Here is a 22,395-nt window from a genome sequence, read left to right on the forward strand (position 1 = left end):
GTCATATTGATTTTGGACTTTCTGGAGACATCACTGGAATTTGTGAAGTTGAAGGCTTTCATGGCCAGCATCCATAGTTTTTTGTGGGTTTTTCGGGCTACATGGCCATGTTCTAGAAGAGTTTATTCCTGACGTTTCGCCAGCATCTGTGGATGGCATCTTCAGAGAAATCACTGGAATTTCTTAGGGAAAACTGCCTATATGGAATGAAGCATGTAGAGAAGTTCTCTGCACTGTCTTATATGTCAAATCTATGGGCTCTTAATGCTAAAAAAGATACACCGGATACAGAAATACATAATTTATTCTAAGTAATTTCTAGCACTGTAAAACAAAGGTGCCCACTCAGAGTAATGACAGACAATCTCAACTTCTTGGCAGCTGTTACTGGCACAAAAGTGGATTTCATTGCCTCGCTAATCTAAAGGCCATAATCTACCCTAGCCAGATATGTGGCTTTAGATGGCTAATTCTGTCTGTATAACTGGAGTCAGAAGGCTTGCTGTCATTGTGACAAGCAAGAATTTTTGTGGCGCTACACTGCCCATGTATCTGTGGTAGCTTCCAAGGCCACAGAGTTTAATGGAAAGTGTATTGCACCAACTTCTCATGCATTAAGAACTGCATCCTTCTTGAGACACCTCTTCCATGAACATCTTTAAAAATAATTCTTCCATAAACCATCCTGCCCTTTTAATCCAGTTTTAGTTTAGGCTATGTAATATATACACTATGCTTATAACGATACTGGGACAAACAGTGACTTGTATTTGGAAAGGTATGCATTGTTGTGTTTTCTGTAAGTAATTTTTATTTACATTGATTTGAACTCTGGGAGATAGATACATTGTGAAATACAATGTCTCAAAAATGTAAAAATACTTGGGTAGATTTCTTAACTTTTTAAAATTAAAATAACCAAACATACATACAAGTATATACATAGAAATACACATTAACCTTCTATGTTTAAAAACATACAAACAAAATACACTGGGATTTGGTTCCAGGACCCCCTATGGATAATCAAATCCCATTAAATATGACCTAATAAAATGTGCACCTTATTCAAAATGGCAAAATCAAAATTTATTTTTTGGAATTTATATATTTAAGCATATTTTCAAGCCATGGATGGTTGAATCCATGGACACAGTGGGCCAACTGTATACACACACATTACACACTAAACAAACTTCCCTAGCGAGAGCAGTACAGAAACAAGTGCATGTGAGAAAACACCAAACTTTGCAGTAGGTGTCTCAAGCTACTTAAGCTATAAAATGTAAGCACCATGACTTTGAACTTTGCTCAGAAATGGACTGGCATGCAGGAATGCTGATTGAAAGGTGATTGGATATTTTCTCTAGCCTGTTCCCTTTAGCAACTATATTCTGGACTGCAAAGGAAAGCCTCATATTGCACTACAGGAGTCATGACTAGAGGTTGTCTCAGCATGTTATGAAAGATACAGGAAAAAGGCCAATCTTTTAAATCCAAACCAAGCCAAACCAAAAGAAAAGTTGACAATTCTGGCAGCCAGGCTCAGAAGTAATTCTTCCTCTCAAAAAGGCTGAATATTTTTGCACTGCAATCCTATGAACTCCTGTGTCAGCATAGTAGCACATTGTGGATACGATGGTGCCTTATACCAAGTTAGACCATTGGCTTCTTTAGCCCAGTATTGTCAACACCCTGACAGGAATTCCCTGTGGTTTCACTGTTTCTAGCTTGCTAGGCCCATTAGCACTGTGCAAGCTACTGTATTGCTGACTACTGAGCTCAGATGCCTAGTTGCCCTGGCTCCACATCATTTTAAGAGAATGCTCCAAATCATTCAATGTCCTCTTGCCTGATCTGCTACCTTCTTGTAGGGCCTGCAACTGGCTTCTTATACTTGCATATAAATGCATCTGTTTTACCAAGACTAACTTCAAAGGATTCTACTAGCACCAGAGAGCCAAGAGTGGTTCTTTTATTGGCAACATGTTCTTTCCTTTCATGTTGAGCTGATGGAGAAACTGTTCTATGGCTAACACTTTCTTCTTTGGCATTTGACTTGATTGACACCATGGCATTTTGGGTGCAGTTACTAGCAGCTTCTACAGAGATGCAATTCTCAGATTCAGGATCACTGGGAATGCCACAAGAGAGGCACTTATACAGCTCTTGACTTAGTAATAGCACAACAATTCCTCCAGCACAGAGCACCCTGAAAAACAATAAGCAGAAAGTAATTATTAACATATGTCCTTGCTTAGCTTCAATGCTTTTCACCATTCCTATAAGATACTTTTCAGTATACAGAATATTTTGTAATTCTTCGTTTTGTTTTATTCATCTATCATAATTTTATGGAGTGTGTTATGCTGAGAAGCAGCTTCCACTGTTGATTTCTCAATGAATGGGAATTCATTGGTAGGCTCCATGTCTATTATTATTACTATTCCTGTTATAAATTTAGCCCCATTGATCTACAGGGCATTGTATGAAAAACAGTGAAATAGCCATCCCTGCCAAATCTAATGTCAAAGGTACAAAGGTATATTCCTCCATGGGACCATATTGGCAAACCATTTATTTGTAACGGTTTAATGCCACCATATAGATATTCTCAAGGTTATATTCTAAAGGTGGAATGTTTCCAAGCTTTGGTCCATTCTAAAAATATATTTAGCCTAAGATCAAGATGTTAGCTGGTAAGGCCCAGTTAGCAGGGCAATACTGACCATGAATTTCTTCTGTGTGATCACCAGACCCTTCTAAACACGTTATGAAGCCTTTCCTTCTTGGTCTCTATGTACTGGGAAGAAGCTAAGGAGGAAGGGACCTGTTACTTCATGACAAGTGGGGAAAATGGAATCTACTCTTCCTAGCCCTGAGTGTACTGTACATGCTGCAGGTCTGTGGAACTTAAGAAAAGTGTGAGAGGGATTCCTGCTGCTTAGATATAATCTATAAAGTTTCACACGGAGTGACAAGCTGATCATTTCATTTTGGTCTTCTGTGTATCCAGGCAGGGGAATGGAGAGTTGGAGATGTAAAATTTCCAGTAGTTTGGTAAACCATGGGAAAAGAACCTGGATTTTTTTCCCAGGCTTGTTTTGGGTGGGTGGGTGGACCCAGAAATCTTTGGATATCTTTAAAAAAATACAATATCAGCACCCTTTACAGACTGAAAATAAGGGCCAGCCAAAAATGTGTGTATTTATTAGCTGTCGTCTGGATTTTCTCTTCTGTGACACCAACATAGGTACAAACCACCTTGATATACAACAGAAGACAGATCACATGGAAAGTCAACTCTCTGTTTGCTTTAACTCACAAAGGAAGGGCAATTATTGATTAGTGTTCTAGGAGCTACTCATCTGGAAACAATCCTTGATATAGGAATGTGCTCCAATTATCAGAGAGTGGTCTGTTCTCAGAGGGTGCTATGCCAGGCTGCAAACCTCCTGTCAAAAGCAACTAACATATATTTAAAGCTCTCTCTCATCCTAGCAAAACTAGCTCCCACAGGAAATTGTTTTGCTCTGCAGAAGCTTCAATACATGTCTTGTTATCCTTGTTTGCTGCCATCTTAGTGGGGTGCACTGTCTTAAGCTCCCATCACCCTTTTGAGTTCAGTAAGAACTGCTAATCATCTGCTCTTTCTAGTCTTATTTGATGCTGCCAAATTTGTCTAGTAGGTAATTATAGCCACAGTAAAATGTAATTGCCTTTATCTCATTTTCAGCATACAGTTAGTTAGCTGCCAGTCTTTGGTATCAGTTCTTATTTCTCAGATACTGGAACACACATACCTTTCAAGTTCCTGGAAAACATCCGGCAGCAACTTCATTTCTTTAGTTATTTTGAATTTTTTTCCAAAGGGAACGTCCGCCAAAACAACATCAATGCTTTCTGAAGGCAATGGCAATGCTATAAAGGTACAGTTAATAAGGGTTTGAATTAAAGTAAACTGTAACATTTAACAGAAACATCTGAAAGTGAACTCTCGATCATTACTCTCTTGTGTGTACATAAAGAACTAATGTATACCAATAAGGTGGCTATTTCCATCTTATGGTGATCCTAAAGTACCCTATCATGACGTTTTCTTGGCAAGATTTGTTCAGAGGAGGTTTGTCATTGCCTTCTTCTGAGGCTGTCAGAATATGACTTCCCTAAGGTCACCCAGTGAGTTTTCATGGTTGAATGGGATTCACTCTTTGCTCTCTTGGAGTCCTACTCCAACACTCAAACCACTACACCATGCTGACTATTACAATATACAAGCCTAAAGTAATACATCTAGGTAGTAGATACAAATAGGCAAAATATATACTGGGTAATATCCAAAGTTATCCCCAAACAGGCCACTTTTTCTGCTCCTTATACTCACTACAGACCCCTAAAAAATCTCTCTTGTGAGTTTAGAACTCTCAAGAATGAACTGGGAATAATTGTGGGGGCTGCAAAAGGACAGAAAAATCACCTTGGGCAAATGGAAATCACCTTTGTGTCTGAGCATGTTACTTGTCAGCTGGTGTAACAAATATGGACAATGTAACCAGAGTTCCACAGGACTTAACAGAAGCTTAAGAAAGGCAGGAAGTGTGGCAATTCTGTTTTATATTAGGTATACAAAAAAGTTTATCATTTGGTTAGTTATTTCCAACATTTATATACTATTTTTCATTTTAAAAATTGCAGAGGAATTCACGATAAAAATATTGCTTACCACTTGCAATGCTGTCTTAAGCTATACTGTGGAAGCTTGGGCTTAAACACTATTAGAGATACAGTACTGACAACAGTAGTTTCACTGAATCAGTGGGATTAACGTAAGTGTTGACTTACTATTTAACAACTGACTCAGGCGGGTTACAGACCGCCCTCAAGCGGCCGTTTTCCTGCCGCCGCCATTCTCTGTGGAGGGAAGCCCCAGCGGCCAGACCGTGAGGCTTCCCGGCGCAGTGAAAAAGGAGCACCGAAATGGCGCTCCTTTTCAAAACGCGGAAGTGGCGCCGCGAGGGGCGAAGCGCGCCCTCACAGCGTCACTTCCGCCGCGGCATGTCTGGACGCTATGCGTCCAAGACGTCAAAAGGGCGGCGCCCATGTGGATGGGCGCTGCCATTTACGAAGCGCTCCGTGCGTACTGGGAGGAAGGGCCGTGAGGAAGGTAAGAACCTTCCTAACCCTATTATGGCCCTTCCTAACCCTAGTACGCACAGAGCGCGTACTTTATGGCGGTATGTAACCCGCCTCAATCCATCTACATTCACTGGGACTATTATAACCTTCTTAGAAGAAGGACAGCACAGTATGGTAAGCACCATTCTGTGCATCAGCTAGTCTGCCTGTATTTCTAAATGATAGTTAGTCTTTCACGTTACAGAGAATCCCTTTTTAGGATTAGATTTTAAATGATATATTATAGATATGAATTGGATACATTATTTTGGAACCAACTTTGGTGAAGGCAAGTATCAGAAATATTTTACAATAATAATCCCAGGCTCCTGAGAGAAATATCAAGCCAAATCCTCTAGCCCAGGTCTAGTGCTTTTACAGTTGTTCCCTTTGAGGACACCAAAGTGGGTATCTGATCAAGCCTCTGATGTGCTTCTGTATTTCGGCATCTGACCATGAACTAGAAAGTTGTGGAGATTGTCTAATGAGTGTTTTGTTTCAAAGACTCTCTTCAAATAAAATGTGCTCTCTTTTTTCAAGCCCACAAATTTAGCACAAGCTGGCAGCCCATTTCCATAAGCGTGATGATGGCTGGAACAATGTTTGAAATAATTTGCTACCTGGCACTGCATTTGATGACTGCTTTTGATGGAAAAATGAAACCTAAGTTGATTGGTGCAAGATCATCACTGGCCTCAAACAGATGGGGCAAAATAAGTGGCTTCAGGCTGCTTTGGGGGTGTGGCATTTTGATGATGCATGCCCCTCAAAGCGGCCAGAAGCCATGCTACGACCACATTAAGGGGGAGAAAGCCGGACTAAAAAGCTGAAAGAAATCGCTCCTGCAAAAGTGTGCACCTTCGACCGTGCATATAAACACCCCGACGTGAGATTGGTCCCAAAGGAGTGCTCCATCCTAACCCTAACCCTAAAGCTGTATATAAATGCACCGGTGTGGGTATGCATTTAAAAAGGATGGAGCTGGCGGTGGGGGCAGCAATGGAAAAGAGGGAAGGTGTGTGACGCCTCCAATGAATGTAACATACACAAACCAGCCAGTCCAGAAGGGGCATGGAGTGAAGGGGGCATGTAGGAGGGCATTATTGCACAATGCCAGTGTCGTAGTGGAGGCTCGCAAGTGCAACTGTGTGCATGATCAAAGGGGACATCCATCCAATGGGATGGCATCTAGGCAGGAGGAAGTCACCTGTGGTGTGTATTTGCAACAGGGTGCATGGATGGTAGGGGCAAAAGTTATTTTAAAAAAGCAGTGCAGCTGTGTGGTTGTGGCATGCACACGTAGGCCACTTTGGGAGCAGGCAATGTTGTCAGCAGGGTATTGGCTGCTCTTAGAAAAAGCAGCTTTGGGCCACTCTTTCCTGCCCATCTGCTTGACCCCATTTTCTTTTGCCACCTACACCTTTATTTATATCCTCTCTTTTCCTGCAAACCAAGACTTGAAGCATTTATAAATTAAAACAAATACAATATAGTTACAAGATATAAATGATTAGTAAAATCAGTGTCCCATATAAGCTAAACCATCAACAACTTGGAATTAAACAATCAACAATAATGTTTTAATGGATCTTGTAAAAGCAGAAGTTCAGGTTAAATATGCAACAAAGCATTGTATTGGTCCACTCATGAGGAGTGTTTCTGACTAGGGATTTTATGGTAGGACCATTGGCTTAGCTCCTAATTAGTCATTTGTGTATAGAAGAGTTCTTTCTATTTAGACAGGACCAAGCTCCAGTAGATGATCCTACTGAGAAATGAGGACCTTCATACCAATTTTCCTTCCTCCAGAAAATCCTCCACACCTCTGAAGCAGATTTTTGGGGCTGGGGGCGGAAGGTAAGGGGCTAGAGGAGGATTCTATAAATTTTGCTGCTAGTGAGAACATCCTGTGAACCAAATTCCAGTCTAGATGCTGTTGCCAGGAGAAAAAAAAATCTTAGGATCTCAGCAATTAGGAATTTAAGGATGGAAAAAAGGAGATAATTTTCAGAAATCAAAACATGCTATTTTCAAATTAATATCTCTGTGTTGGTTACCATGAATGGTTGATGTGGCGGGATACAGACCGCCCCAAAAGGGCTATCTGCCGGCCCCTTGTTTTGCTGCGCAAGAGAGCCGCAGCAGACAAACCGTGCGGCTCCCTCATGCAGCAAAAAGAACCCGCAAAAAGCGGGTTCTTCTTGTGGCACGACTGATGCTGCAGTGCACCAATGGCGCACTCGCAGCATCACAATGACGCTGGGATGTGCAGACGCTAAGCATCCGTTGTGTCACGTGCTAGGGTTGAGGCACATATGGGTGGTGCGCCTTCGGCCAACCCCTACCACATGATCAGGTTTAGGCCCGTCTAGAGAGGGCCTATGTTAAGTTGGAGACAAGCCGCATTTCTTAAGATAAGTGATTTCTTAAATGACACACACTTCCCATGCTTTACACAAATCCCCTTTGTTCCACTGTTGTCTCTGATTAGACAGGTCTCTGAAATATTTGTTTCTTAAAATGGAATGCAGCCATACCAGAAGTAGAAATATCTCTTTCTAACAATTAAGGTTCTTAAAAACACACTATTGTTTTTGTCTGCTAGCCACAGTTCAAAAGAGACTAAGGTATGATTTCAAGGATAATGTTTATTAAATCAAAGCTCTGTTTCACAGAACTGTTCTGAGAAACATGCAAGCTTGTTATCGTATTCTATTTTATTCAACACAGGCAATAAAGGAAACATCTGTCAACCATTTGGCTTCCTATCTATCCACTAAAAAAACAATACAAAAGAAAGACCTAGAAACTTTGATGTGTACTTGGCATAAGACAATCCTGCCAACTCTTACCTGTCACAGAAGCTTTCAGTAACTGAATCTTATCTACCAGGTTTGCTGCTTTAATATTTGAGTAAGCTCCTTGTAACTGTGAATCACTTATGTCAGTCCCCAAGTAATTTACATTCTGAAAAGGAAACAAACATTTACATTAGTGGGAAAAACCTGATGGTAAGCGAAATATTCTTTTAAAAGAAAACAAACTGCAGAATCATAAGTTGCCAGTCAGTGGTTTGCATTTCAGTGAATTCCTAAACTAAAAGCTCACAAAATTCTGAAATTCTATAACAGCTGGGTTTTCATCCCTGATATTGTAGGAGAGGGTATTTATTTAAAAGTTAAGTCCACAATAAATTCAACTGTGTGTGGCAAAACTTCATATATATTATTAGAAGAGAACATACAGGCCATTCCATTGCAGCTTCCAGAAGTATTGTTCCTAGACCACAGGTAGGATCCAACACAAATGCACCAGCCTGTGGAGAAAGAAGGAAACACCAGCTTTAAGTCATTAAGAATTCTGTTCGGTGAGGCAAAGATCCTCTATATGAGGGGTATGGAATAGGTAACTCTCCAGATGTTGTTGAACTGCAACTCCCGTGATCCCTCACAAGGCTAGACACTTGATCTAGGAAACCAAAGCTGTGACAGTACTGTTCTACAGAACAAGACAGGCATTAGGCCCAGTACCTTTGTGTGAAGTTGTGCTTAGAAACACAGACTGAAGTCCTTTAGTCCTTTCTTAAACACACATTCAGTATAGGGACTTGAGGAAGTGATTGTCTCTGAGCAATAGGTTCCCATCTGTGAAACTGGTTTAAAATCCTGATAAATTGCTACGATCAGTGATAAATCAATGATCAAGCATTCTCCACAACTGAGATACTATATAACATGATTATTGACAATGATATAAAGATTGAAATATTCCTTATGGAGTCATGTTCTGCATTCTCCTGTCTTCAACTTCTAGCGTACCTAAAAACCAATAATCCTTAATATTTTGCATCTGCATAGCAGTTTTGAGCAATAAAATTGCTTTTGATACATATTAGTATAAAGGTTAATAATAATAATAGTAATATTTATAATGATTCTAGGCAACTTTTACTACTGCTACTAATCTTGCAAATAGTGACACAGGCCAGGAGGCAATCCTTCATCTAAGGCCACTTGACAAATTTGAATGTTGGACTTCTCATGCAGTACAGTACAATTATCTGTGTACTTTTTAAAAAGTAATTAAGCCTAATTGTGTCTTTAGGTAAGGAGCACAGGACTTCACTCACGAAGCTATGGCGGTATCCAGACCGGCGCTTTGCACGGGCCTGGATACATGCTAGGGTTGCTTCGGGGCATCCTTTCCAGACACTCGCAACCCTAGCACGTAACCGCGATGTTGTAATGGCGGCGCCCTTTCTACATGGGCGCCACCATTACAACGTCACGGCCACACCGCAGCCAAACAGCACAGCGCAGACGTGACGTCCTGGTGCCGCTGCAGGATGCTTGTGGCACCCTTTTAGCGGCGCCAGAAGGAGCTCCGTTTTGGAGCTCTTTCCGCTGCGTGTATCGCTGGTGTGGCCTTTAAACAGCCGCGCCAGCGTGTGGCCCCTTCCTCCCTTTCCCTGCCGCTGTTGGGGTTTCCTTGGGGCATGAAGCCCCAAGGACACCCCTTTCCAGGCTGCGGGGAAGCAGCATTTTGCTGCTTCCCCGAGGCCAGGAAAAGCAGTGGATTGGGGCCTCCAGGGCTGCCGCTGTGGCAGCTGAGGCCCCAGTCTGTCGGGGAAAAGGGCGGGTGCAGGCCGCCCCAAAGAGGCGGTCTGTATCCTGCCTTCATGAACTTTCCCCAATATTTCAGTGCTTTCTGTGATAATGTTCTGGCAACTCCCCATGAGAGTTTCTCAGTAACCAAAGAAACTACTGTAGTTTATTACCTTGATTTCAGCAAGGGATGCCATAGCCCAAGCAATGGTAGATCGCAACCCAGGATTTTTTATATAAGCTCTGTTTGCCAAGGGAAGTCTGCAAATAATAGATATGCATAGATGCCATCTCAAAAGAAAAGAAAACAAAAGAGGAACATTTCTATCTAAATATAAATGTGAAACCACTAACAAGCAATTTAAAGCGTGGAGTTTGGGCTTTCCTCCATCCATCTAGCTATTAATCTTTGCTCTCAAGGCATATTACATTCTGTTCCCCCCAAACAAGTTTCCTCTCACCTTAACAGCTATGGAATGGTCTGTTACCAATGACAGACCATCATGGGGTCCCCTTCTTAGAGGTTCTGTGAGTGTAAGCCTTGGGTTCCCCCAAACCTTCAAATACCTCCATCTTGTGTACTGTTAGTACTGTTTAGGCTGAAAAACCAATAGCACTAACAGCCTGAACATTAGAAATAAAACATAGGTAACTTTATGACCCAATGTGGCATAGTGGTTTGAATGTAGGACTATGACTCTGGAGAACAGGGTTTGAATCCTGGCTTGGCCATGTAAAAACCCACTGGGTGACCTTGAGCAAGTCACACTCTCTCAGCCTCAGAGGATGGCAATAGCAAACCCCCTCTGAAGAAACTTGTCAAGAAAACTGTGATAGGTTTGCCTTAAGGTTGCCATAAGTCGGAAATGACTTGAAGGCCCACAACAACAAATATTATGTAATCCCCTTTATTTCCATTGTGCATTGTTTATCTAGATTCTAGATGAATAAACACACTTAGTTACATGTATCAGATGCAGAGCGAAAAATAGCTTTGTCAAGCGATACAAGATTTAAAAGATCATGATGAAAAAGAAAGGTCATATATGATTTTCACTGGACATATACTAAATTTTCCAAGACATCCTGAAGCTGACCCAGAGTGACCCAATTTCAACAAAAGGTTTCAGAGAAGCTGTAATGTCAAACTATGGAACTACAACAGTTTAGGAGTTAAATTTCACAGCATCACATTTACATAAAGATAGTGAACAGTGATTTTTAAATGTAATATCTACCTGAAAACTGGTATCCCAATGATACAGTAAATATCATTTAGATGCACAAAGAACTGAAAGGCAATGAGAAATTGTATTTAAGAGTTATTTGAATTTTAAACTGCAATCCTACAGAAACTTACTGTTAAACTCTATAGGTCTTACTTTGAAGTAGGGGAAACAAAGTATGTGTTATTTCAATTATTTTTTCCAAATACATTTTCCTTTTATTTACACCAATAAACAATCTGTTCCCCAAACAAATGTATCACTGTGCTGGGGCTGTATCTTAACTGAATACATATGCCTCAGCTGCATGGCTATTGCACTGAGAATACCCATACTGATCTAAAGTCACATGTTGTTGCTTCTTGGTCAGTAGAAATATTTAGACTGGTGCAGAGATCTGAGAGGAGGAAGAGCAGAGAAGAAATCAACACTCTGTTAGTTTTGCCTAGAGAACAACACAAAGGCAAGCAAAAATGTACCACTAATGATGAGCAGCAAGCAGTCCGAATAGCTTTGTGCTACCTCTGCAGCTGCTATGGAAGATCAGCATAGGAGATTGACAGAAACCCAAAGAACCAGACTATGACCAAGATTCTGCATCCAGGAGACAGAGCATAATTTTACATTGTCAGAGGTTATGGTTGTGCACATACAATGACAGAAAATGCTTAACTCCACTTCGTTAATTTGCAACTGAATACAGTCATTATGTATCAGTCAAAAATGTCTCCCTGGTTGCACAAGGGAATTTATGCAAGTGTAAGGCACCACAACGGATGTGGTGGCTTAGTGGTTAAGATGCCAGTTCTGACGATAGGAAGTTTGGAAGGTTGGCAATTCAAGGCCCACGTGCTACATGATTGGGTGAGCTCCTGTCACTAGTCCTAGTTTCTGTCAACCTAGCAGTTGGAACGCATGCAAATGCAAGTAGATAAATAGGTACCACTTTGGTGGGAAGGTAACAGTGTTCGATGCAGTCATGCTGGCTACATGACTGCCGGATTTGTCCTCAGACAATGCTTGCTCTTCGTCTTAGTAATGGAAATGAGTACCGCCCCCTACAGTTGGTTACGACTAGACATTTATATCAAGGGACACCTTTACCTTTAATGCACCAACAGGCTGCCAGTTATAGATATCTTGTGGGAGACTGACACAAGTATTAAATAAAAGAATGTCTGAACTGTTCACCTGTTTTATATTTCTAAAATATGTCTGGTTTTATCTACAGATTCTGTTAAAACTAAATCAGACTCTTGGTTGATTCCATGTTTGATTTTTGCTAAAATAAATTATTTTTTTCATTACCTCTATATCAGGATTTCTCAAATCTGCTTTCCATCCAAAACCTTTAATAAGAGTTATTCCAATTATTCTCCCCAACTCCTGAAATGACAAACATAAAGCAGTTGTAAGGGATACTTGAGTGGGGGGGGGGGCACAACAAATGGTTTCTGCACTTGAGATGAATGAGGAAAAACACATGGCAACGATTAATGTTTAAAAGCTGCAAAGTCAAAATTGATACACCTTACAGTAATTTTGTATGTGTTTTCACTCTGATGGATATTCCATTGAGTTTGGGGATGTTTGCTCCAAATCTATGCTCATAATTAAAATCCTGAGATGACACCAATGATAATTATTTAGATATTACCAGTATACAAGGCAAATAATTAGTTTATGAAACATTTATTCCTTTTTCAAAATGAAGAAATGTTAAAAGAGAATCAGTTGCTTCTTCATTGTTCTCTTTAATATCTAATGTTTTCTGTTTTAAAACATTATTTTCACTGAATAATCATATCTTTAGAATGACATTCCTGAAATCTAACCTGAGTAGAAGTAATCAAGCATTCCAGCCCCACCATTGACAGGTAATTGTAATTCCAAGAGATGGAACAGAAGATAGTGTGTAAATCTATTTTTTCTTTTCTTTTAAAGGTATTATTCAGAATACAAAATGCTAATTATTTTTCTACAGCCCCCTCAGGCACTGGTATTTTTTCATTACAGGTCTGCAATTCAGTATACTTAAGGATTGCTGATTATGCATACAGAACAAATAAAATCATTTCCCCAACTGCCTCCTATATTCTGGGCTGAAATACACGCTCAAGAATGTTAACTCTTTCACTAGCAGCCTGAACGTATGATGTGTTTGTTTCCAATGCAAACTGAATACATCCTGACTGCAATACAAAATAGAATGCTTTTTAAAATCACCAATATACAGGTCAATGCTTTATTTAGCCAGCATGATGCAATGGTTTGCGCACTGGACTACGACTCTGGAGATCAGGGTTCAAATCCCAGGTTGGCCATGAAAACCCACTGGGTGACCTTGGGCAAGTCACAACAGCCTCAGAAGAAGACAAAGGCAAATCCTCTCTAAACAAATCTTGCCAAGAAAACCCCATGATAAGATGACCCTAAGTCAGAAATCACTTGAAGGCACACAACAAAAGCTTAAATTAAGGTCACCTGCTCTCTCTTAATTTTTTAAAATTTAAAAACAATGTTTCAGTTTAGGAGCATGCAAAATTAAATGGCTGACTTGTAGGCAGCTGCCATGCTCATTTTCATTCCCTAGAGAAATTCTTAGCAACAGAAGATAGCAAAGCAGTTACAACTAAGGCACTTTGCTCCACAGCACACTAGGCCACTAGTTAATCTATACTTTGGGTCATGGACAAGTTATCTTTTAGCCTCATCAGATCTCTTTACTGTGGTACTCTGTGACCACTTGCAACAACCTCCATGGTGTCTTTTCAAAATACCAGGCTGTGGACTCCTGTGTGTCAATATCAATTTTAAAAAAGTTTAAAGGTGCTCAGATTAAGTAGCAGATTAAAAAAAATCCTTAAATTGTTTGTGGACATTAAATTCCTCCATGCACAGAGAGGGTTTAATGTGAATCAACTGAGCCGCCATTTCCATGACTGCAACTGAATCAATAGTACTTTTTTTAAAGTCTGAAAAGACAGTTATAATGTTTGCCTCAGTTTGCCTTTGATCCTTTCAGCGACTTTATTAATTTGATATTCTTGGATGATTCTCAATACATACATTTGATGACCGGATGTTACATTTTCATACATTTGTTACCATCCAAATTTTAGAATATTTGACATACCTGTGTTGTAAATGCTTTTGAAAGCACTCCGCTACAGCGGCAAGATACTCTGAAGCTGATGCAACTGTTACTTTCAACAGAATCTTCTTGGAGAAGTTCAGGAGTCTTTTCTAGAAATGATGGGTCCTGTGACAAGACACTGTCTTCATGAGCCTCGGATAAGTCACATCTTTGCTGGTTTTCCATTTGATTTTCAGCAGGAACTGTCTCTAGTACCAGTCTTCCCTTCTGTTTTTTATTTTTGATATTTATCTCATCTTCCATTTTCCGTTTTTGAGAATCTGGGCATTTTTGAGACATGTCTTCTAGTTTTGCCTCCTGATCATGAAGACTTTTCCAAAAAGTAACAATATCCAGCCAACAGCTGGGGTTCTCATTTACAAGATTTTGAATATCATAAATCACTTTTCCTGAAATAAAAGTATAATCTTAACTGAAGTCATAAAAACCTTTTAGCACACATTCTTTAATATCACATACCAATAAACCGTATATTTTAAAGTATAGATTTCATGGGGTGTTTCTTTAGAGAAGAAAAACCAAAACTGATTCCTGAGATCAACATTGCTTTCCTACATATCCAGACCTCCCACTGCCTAACAAGTCACAGTATTTCTTACCAAGGCATGCTCTGCTTTAATATGGGGCAGGATAAGCACAGTCCCAAGACATTCTTATGACCCACCTTACGCTTCATTTACAAAAGCAAGTACAACACAACCGCACCAAGCACCGGCTTGTGACCCACGGTTTGAGCTTCTGTGGATGTCAAACCCCAGCTTTCTGAATGGGCGTGCACACGCGGTTGCGCAAGCAGGAGCACATGCCCATTGAGAAGAATGGAACTTAAGGTCCTGCTTTTTTTTACTATCCGCAGCAGGATCTGGAACTGATCCCCTGCAGGTAGCAAGGGCTCACTGTCATTTCTATACCACTTATCAGTACATTTAAGCACTCCCTAAATAGTTTACAATGTGCACGGTAACTGCCTCCAATAAGCTGGGTACTCATTTTAGTGACCTCAGAAGGATGCCAGGCTGAGTCGACCCTGAGCCCCTGGCTGTTACTGAACTCACAACCTTGTGGTTTATGAGTGAGTGGCTGCAGTACAGGCACTTAACCACTGTACCACCAGGGCTTCATTTGTTGTCATCATCAGCAAACTGTACAGCCAAAAATCAGCAGCAGCACTGCAGAAAACACCAACTACATCAACATTCTCAATCTTTCTAGAAAGGAAAAAAAAAATACGCCCCTTGGTCAGACTCCTTCATCAAGAAATCTGCCACTTTTGTTGCTAGTCTTGAAAGGTAAATTTGTCATCTTTATACCCAGTGGTGTTACTCCATTTGGTGTCACCTGTAATGGGTGCCTGGAAAGATCTCTCTCTCACTCTCTCTGTGAACTGCCCCTTTACCTCCAAGTGCCTAGATCACTTGCCCCCACCCCAGCCATATCGCTGCTGAAGGGGACAGCCTAGAGGTCCCATTCAGAATCCGACATGGCTGCTGCACCAGACTTTGAATTGAAGGCATGGCATCTCAGAAGCGGCTTGCTGAGTGGGATGCCACAGCAGCCTCTCAAGGTCCTTTTTAGAGTCCGGTGGTACTGTGGCCTCCAGAGGGTCCATTCACAGTCTGGTGTGGCTGCTGGGAGAGTGAGAAAGAGAGGCATGCCCTTTCTGACTCATCCAGCAGTTGCGCCAGTCCCACCAGGTGTACCACATCAGGCAACATCCGCCTCTGGGGTGTCACCCAGTGCAGTACACACCCTAGTGACGCCTCTGTTTATACCTTGCCTTTCTTCTAAGTAATTCCATGTTGTATTTTAGTGTTCTCTTCATCCACATGGGTACATGGGGTCTCCAGATAGTTCCTTTCCCAAAGGCAATAAGCAGGGTTCATAACTGAATGGAAATTTTAATCAGGTTAATCCATTCCCACAGATTACTCCATCCAACCTTTTTCACAAAGTGAGAGAGGAATGACATAGGGAGACACTCTCATCAAGGAAAGTAAGAGAAGAAAAGCCTTCATTAGACCACTAATAAGAATATAGTAAAAATTTACCTTTATTTCTTGAGATGGCAAGTGGAGGGTATTTATTCAGCAGCAGAAATAATCGCTCAGCAGACTTCAGCTTCTTCAACATAATCAAGTCAGCTCCAGTTGTGAAGAAAACTTTTCCTGACACATATTCTACCTTGACAGAGAACGTACATTGATGACACAATAAATCTGAAAAATTTCAAAACTTATGTACAATCATTATTTGCTTGACTTCCTCAAAGAAACTCACATTACAAAAAGTATAAGTAGAATTGAGAGATCTTGTAGCACCTTTGAGACTAACTGAAAGGGTAATTGACAGCATGAGCTTTCACAGACTTCAGTCTACTTCCTCAGATGCATTTGGTGGAGTGCAAGCCAGGCCCAGTTTGAGCAAAAGATGTCTTCCTTTGTCTCTTCCTTATCCTTCTCACTGGACATCTGGTGGTGAATGGTCCTGTGATGGCAGTATAGGGACAGTATAGCATGAAGCAAGTGTCTAGTGTTCTCTAATTTAAGAGATTTAACATCTCCAATTGATTTTTTCCTCCTGTTTTGTTTGGAACATCTTGCCTGATGTAGAAGCCCATGTAGCTTTGAAAGCTTGCAACAAGTAAACTGCATTCTGGTTGGCCAATAAAGGTATCGCGGATGGATTTCTGATTTAAGATCACCCGGAAGCCTTGTATCATATTAGTACCCAGGTATACATTAAGAACAAAAAGGCTAACAGCAACCTATGCTACTACAGCATACTGAATACAAAGAAATGATCCTCTAGACTAGAATTTGTTGGATGACAACTTTGAGCAGCCCATGGCATTTGTGTTATGGTTTGCCACTGCTTTCCTCTGGAATATAGCCTACAGTACCTGCCATTCCTTGGAGGTCCCACATCCAGTTACTAACCATGCTGGACCATGCTTAGCTCCCAAGATCAGTCAGGATTCGTTACCTTCAAGGTGTGTGTGTGTGTGTGTGTACATGTGCATCATATCTAGTCCCTTGACTTATACTGACCCCATGAATTTCATAGGATTTTCTCAGGCATGCAATACTCAGAGGTGGTTTTGCCTTAGGCCACTCTTAGGCCACTCTTCATATTTCCCATGGTTACTGTTATTTGATGATCCTATGAATGAGAGACAACCAAGATCCTTGATCATTACCTGCACTGCTCAGGGTTTGCAAACTCAGGGCCATGGCTTCCACAACTGAGTAAATCCACCTGCAGTGTTATCTCCCACTTTGCCTTTACGAAGCATGATATAGCCCTAGGTTATATTATTATTATTGTGTTGCTTTTGGCGCATCGAGGAGCTGTTAGGCCTGATTCCCTGCTTTGGTTTTGATTGTCTGTAACGGATCTCTTTCTTCTCAAAAGCCCATGCTGCCAACTTCTTTCTTTCAGTTAGTCTCAAAATGGCTACAAGATCTCTTTGCATATTGATTTTACAGACTTGAATTCTTTCTTTTTAGTTTGGTTTTCCTATTGTCTGAAGGGTCTTGTCTTCCCATCTGCTTTTCTACCTCATCCCCTCCACACATCCTTTTACTCTTCTCCTCATTCTTTATCTCCCTTTTTAGTTGTTGTTAATGGTTTCACAATAAAGTGCAGATTTAATTTACCTCAGAGCAACTGGATGGAGCTGCAGTCCCCCCAAAACTGGAGAGCTGCACGATTCCCACCCTCTCTGACCCAAAGCTTGAGGGTACAAAAAAGATGGTCTATTATCTAGGAGAAGTTAAATAGCTTTAGAGAAGAGCCAATAAATTATTAGAACTCAAAATCTTCTTAAATTGAATAGAAAGGCAGACAGGCATGGACAGGTTTCTGACTTTATTCATAAATGAGATTTATTGCAAGAAAGGCCTGCTGCAGTTGTCTGGTTTGAATGACTGAGCCATTTATGAACAAACATGAATTCTAGCCTAACTACTCTACTTACCCCTATTGGGACTCATTGGCACACAAGTTGAAGGGACAATATGATTCAAAAACATACACAAATGTGAGCATTGTATAGAATTAAACTATTACAGATTTAAAAGCTAAGGTCCAAAACATGCTGCAGGAATAATTCAGTTTGAGGCCTCTTTAACTGCCCTGGCTCAATGCTAGGGAATTCTGGGAACTGTCATTTTGTGAGACATTTAGCCTTCTCTGTCAGAGTGCTTGTACCACAGTGAACTACAGTTCCCAGGATTCCCTAGCACTGAGCCAGCGCAGTGAAAGCAGTCTCAAACTGGATTTATTTCTGAAGTGTGTTTTGGAGCATAGCTTCTGAACCTGATTGCACCAGACATTTGTATAAATTAGGAGTGGGACAACTCTGGATGTTAAAGGAGAGGGCAATTTCATTCCCCTGGGACCCTCTGGGGCCACATGGACAGCCAAAAAATATGAAACAGAACACAACTGGAAGCAGCCCAAAATGTCCACCTGTTTTTTCAAAGGTTGGTATTTTTTGGAAGGGGCCCTGGAGACCTATTTAAAAGCTTAATCACTCTCACCTTTTCTGTATGCATGAGCAAAAAGACCATCTAGGGAAAGTGGGGGGGGGGGGGGGACGGGGACACAAAGGCAACCTTGTGACCCCTGCATGTGGCCCTATTATTATTATTATTACAGTTTATAAAGCACCATCTCTTTGTTGTTGTTTGATTGTTTGAATAATCTGATGTCATTTTATTGTTATAAGGAAATTTTAATTGTTGTATTGGTGGGAGGAATAATGATTCTATTTTATATTGTTGTACTGTTGTATTTTTACCCATATTGTATGCCGCCTCGATCCTGACAGAGAGGCAGGATATAAATAAAATTTTATTATTATTTTATTATTATTAAATTTACACAGCGCTGTACGTGATCAATTAAGTTAAAAACAGAGACCTGCCTGAGGCATACAATCTAAAGTATACAATTATAAGGGTAATACATTTTAAAATACAACGGTAAAATATATTGGGAAACAGGATAAAATAAGGGCAGAGCTGGACTTGGCTCACCCCAAGTATAAACCCATTAAAATATTGGGAGTTTTATTTTTTGTAATCCTATACATATTTATATGAAAGACCAACTGAAAGGAAGCAGAACTGGGTTTATTGAGGCCATACAGACTAGCCACATGCCATGACTTCACATGATAACCGATGCAATGCAAATCACGGGCTCATGTGCACACAGAGGCAAACCCTACTTTAACCTGAATTTACACTCTCTCTATAGAGAGCTACTGGGCTATAGCGATTGGAGTATTGGACTATGACTCTGCCAATCAGGATTCGAATCTCTGCTTGGCCATGGAAAACCAATGGGTGACCTTAGGCAAGTCACACTCTCTCAGCCTCAGAGAAAGGCAGAGGCAAACCCTCTCTGGAAACATCTTGCCAAGAAAACTCCGTGATAAGTTCGCCTTCAGGCTGGAAACAACTTTGGGGGGGGGGCAGTTAGACTGTAGATATAACACAGTTTGACACCACTTTTAACTGCCATGGCTCCATTCTACAGAACCCTGGGATTCATAGTTCACTGAGGTCCCAGCACTCTTAGCTACAAATCCCAGGACTTGAAGAATCCTGGGACCTGTAGTTTTATGAGGCACCAGAGCTCTAAGGCAGAGAAGGCTAAAGACCTTTTGAAACTACAAATCCCACGATCCCAGAGGATGGAGCTACAGGACTTAGGCCTTCTCCGCACTGCAGAAACAACCCACTTCGACGCCACTTTAACTGAAATGGCTCAATGCTACGGGATGCTGGGAACTGTAGTTTCATGAGACACATCCTTGTCAAAGAGCCCTGGTATCACAACAAACTACAGTTGTCAGGAGACACACACACACAGAGTATATATTATTGTTCTTCTCCTCGGAGGTTTGCAAGCAACGCCTCCTCCTCCTCCTCCTCGTCTTGAGTTCTCCGTGGACCAGCCGGGATTCGAACTGTAGACTCCGCACTCCACAAACCCTGAAACCACACACACACACACACACCCCGCTGGCTCCCTTTTGTTCATCGTATTTATGTCGAAACAATGCGGCCAGAAGAAGCATGAGGAGGAGGGCAAAAATGGCGCTCACCTCCGTGGCGCCTAGGCGGGACCGCACTTCCCTCAGGAGGAAGGCCTCCATCCCGCGTCCCGCGGTGCAGAAATAGCGGGCATGGCGGCGGGAAGAAGGCCTCTCTGAGGAGGAGGAGGAGGCTCCGTCAGACATGGCGGACTATTGTCGCCTGTGAGGAAATGGCGGGTGAGGCCTGTAGGGGGCAATATTTCGAGCCGCACACTCGTGTGCGGCTCGAAATATTGCCCCCTACAGGCCTCACCCGCCATTTCCTCACAGGCGACTAAATCCAGTCAGCGTAGTATAGCCTTGTTGTTGTCTTGTGTGTACTTATGGCCGCCCTCGTCACACTGATAACGAAAGCCCCACACGAACAGGGCTGACTGTTTCAATCATCTTGTTGTGACTCTATTCTTAGACCAAAGCCATAATTGGCCCGCCGTTGGGCCTCCAAAAATTGGGGATAGGAGCATAACCCATCCTAGGATGTTTCGTCCTCCACTACTGAAAATGAACACCGACGCTCTGGCGAGGGGAGACCCAAGGCACTTGCGACGTCCTTTCAGGTTACGGTGGGCACAAAAACACCCCGCTCGGGTTTTAATGCTTATACGTAGAAAATGACTGAAGTAATATTTTCCCGCCAAATTTTTTTAAAATGGGTTTATTTTTTAAAAAACAGAACGATTCCTCTCTCGGAACGGAACGGAGCCTGCCCCGCGCGGTGCCTGATGGGATGTATATGCAAATAAGCCACCGAGAAGCGTTGACAGAGCTTGATAATGGCGGACTTGTTTCTGCGCATGCGCATTGGAGTCGCCTGCCAATTTATGGCGATTCTGTACGTTTAATAAAGTTTTGTTTATTGGTGTGTGGTTCCATGTAATGTTTGTCTTATGGCGACCCTAAGGATACCCTGCCATAGCGGTTTTCTTTGCAAGATTTAGTCAGAAGGGTTTTTTTTTTGGCCATGATTGCCATCCTCTGAGGCTGAGAGAGTGTGACTTGCCTAAAGTGGGTTTATATGGCCATGCAGGGATTCAAACCCTGGTCTCCAGAGTCATACTCCAATGCTTATTCAGAGGAGGTTTGCCATGATTGCCATCCTCTGAGGTTGAGAGAGTGTGACTTGCCTAAAGTCACCCAATGGGTTTACATGGATTCAGACCTTGTTCTTCAGTCATAATCCAGTGCTTTTCCTAACAAAATTTATTCAGAGGGGGTTTGCCATGATTCCCGTCCTCTGAGGCTGAGAGAGTGTAGCTTGCCTAAGGCCACCCAGCAGGTTTCAAGGAATACCTAGACGTGGTTTTGCCAGTTCCTTCCTCTGAAATATAGCCTACAGCACGTGGCATCGGTTAGCAGTCTCCCATCCAAGGACTAACCAGGGCTGACCCTGCTTAGCTCCTTCAGTACAGAGCAATACCTCCGCACCAGGATCCGTTGGCATGCAAATGTGTACCTGTTTCTGCGCTGTACATAATGTTTGGGGAAAATAATAATAAAAACATCTACAGTGTTAAGTGAATCAGGCTGCAGGCTGTTCTTTGCCAGCTCAGGGCATTGTTTTAATATGTGTATGATCCAAAACACACTGGAGAAATGATCCAGTTTGAGGCTGCTTTAACTACCCTGGCTCAGTGCTAGGGAATCCTGGGGTTTGTAGTTTATTGCGGCACCAGAGCTCTTCGACAGAGAACGCTAACTGTCTTACAAAACTACACTTCCCAGAATTCCATGGTAGTTAAAGTGGTCTCAAACTAGATTATTTCTGCAGTGTGTTTTGGATCTATAGCTTACTTGTATTTTAATTGATGTGTTATAACTGATGTTGTTTATCTATTAATTATTATTATTCCCTGCCTTGATCCATGGGGAGAGGCAGGTAAGAAATAATAATAATAATAACAACAACAACAACAACAATAATAATAATACTATAATGAGAACCATATACAGAAGGTGGCCAACATATTGGGTATCTATTGTTCTTGTTCTTGTGTGTTTTCAAGTCATTTCTGAGGTATGGTGATCCTAAGCCTAAGGCAACATTATCATGGGGTTTTCCTGGCAAAATTTGTCCAGAGGAGGTTTGCCATTGCCTTCTCCTGAGGCTGAGAGAGAGAGTGACTTTCC

General features: G+C 41.5%; 1 protein-coding gene across 2 annotated transcripts; it reads right to left on the reverse strand.

Moving 5' to 3' along the window:
- Nucleotides 1-305: 305 nt before the first annotated feature.
- On the reverse strand, nucleotides 306-20,418 carry THUMPD2 (THUMP domain 2 tRNA and snRNA guanosine methyltransferase). 2 transcript variants are annotated; one of them, XM_089529036.1, is made up of 11 exons: nucleotides 20,278-20,418; nucleotides 16,211-16,343; nucleotides 14,142-14,551; nucleotides 12,314-12,391; nucleotides 11,018-11,070; nucleotides 9,953-10,040; nucleotides 8,420-8,491; nucleotides 8,028-8,142; nucleotides 3,804-3,921; nucleotides 2,730-2,814; nucleotides 2,153-2,212 (listed from the first exon to the last, which is right to left on the reverse strand). In XM_089529036.1, exons 1-10 carry the CDS (start codon nucleotides 20,410-20,412, stop codon nucleotides 2,772-2,774), a joined length of 1,245 nt encoding a protein of 414 aa, XP_089385162.1. In that variant the 5' UTR covers nucleotides 20,413-20,418; the 3' UTR covers nucleotides 2,153-2,212; nucleotides 2,730-2,771. The 2 variants fall into 2 exon arrangements, with proteins under 2 accessions (XP_089385160.1, XP_089385162.1); XM_089529034.1 differs by lacking the exon at nucleotides 2,730-2,814 and having other exon boundaries at nucleotides 306-2,212.
- Nucleotides 20,419-22,395: the final 1,977 nt, after the last annotated feature.

The sequence above is a fragment of the Sceloporus occidentalis genome, unplaced genomic scaffold, assembly GCF_023333645.1.
Source record: "Sceloporus occidentalis isolate IW3139 unplaced genomic scaffold, rSceOcc1.0.p SCAF_6, whole genome shotgun sequence".
NCBI classification, from domain to species: Eukaryota; Metazoa; Chordata; class Lepidosauria; order Squamata; family Phrynosomatidae; genus Sceloporus; species Sceloporus occidentalis.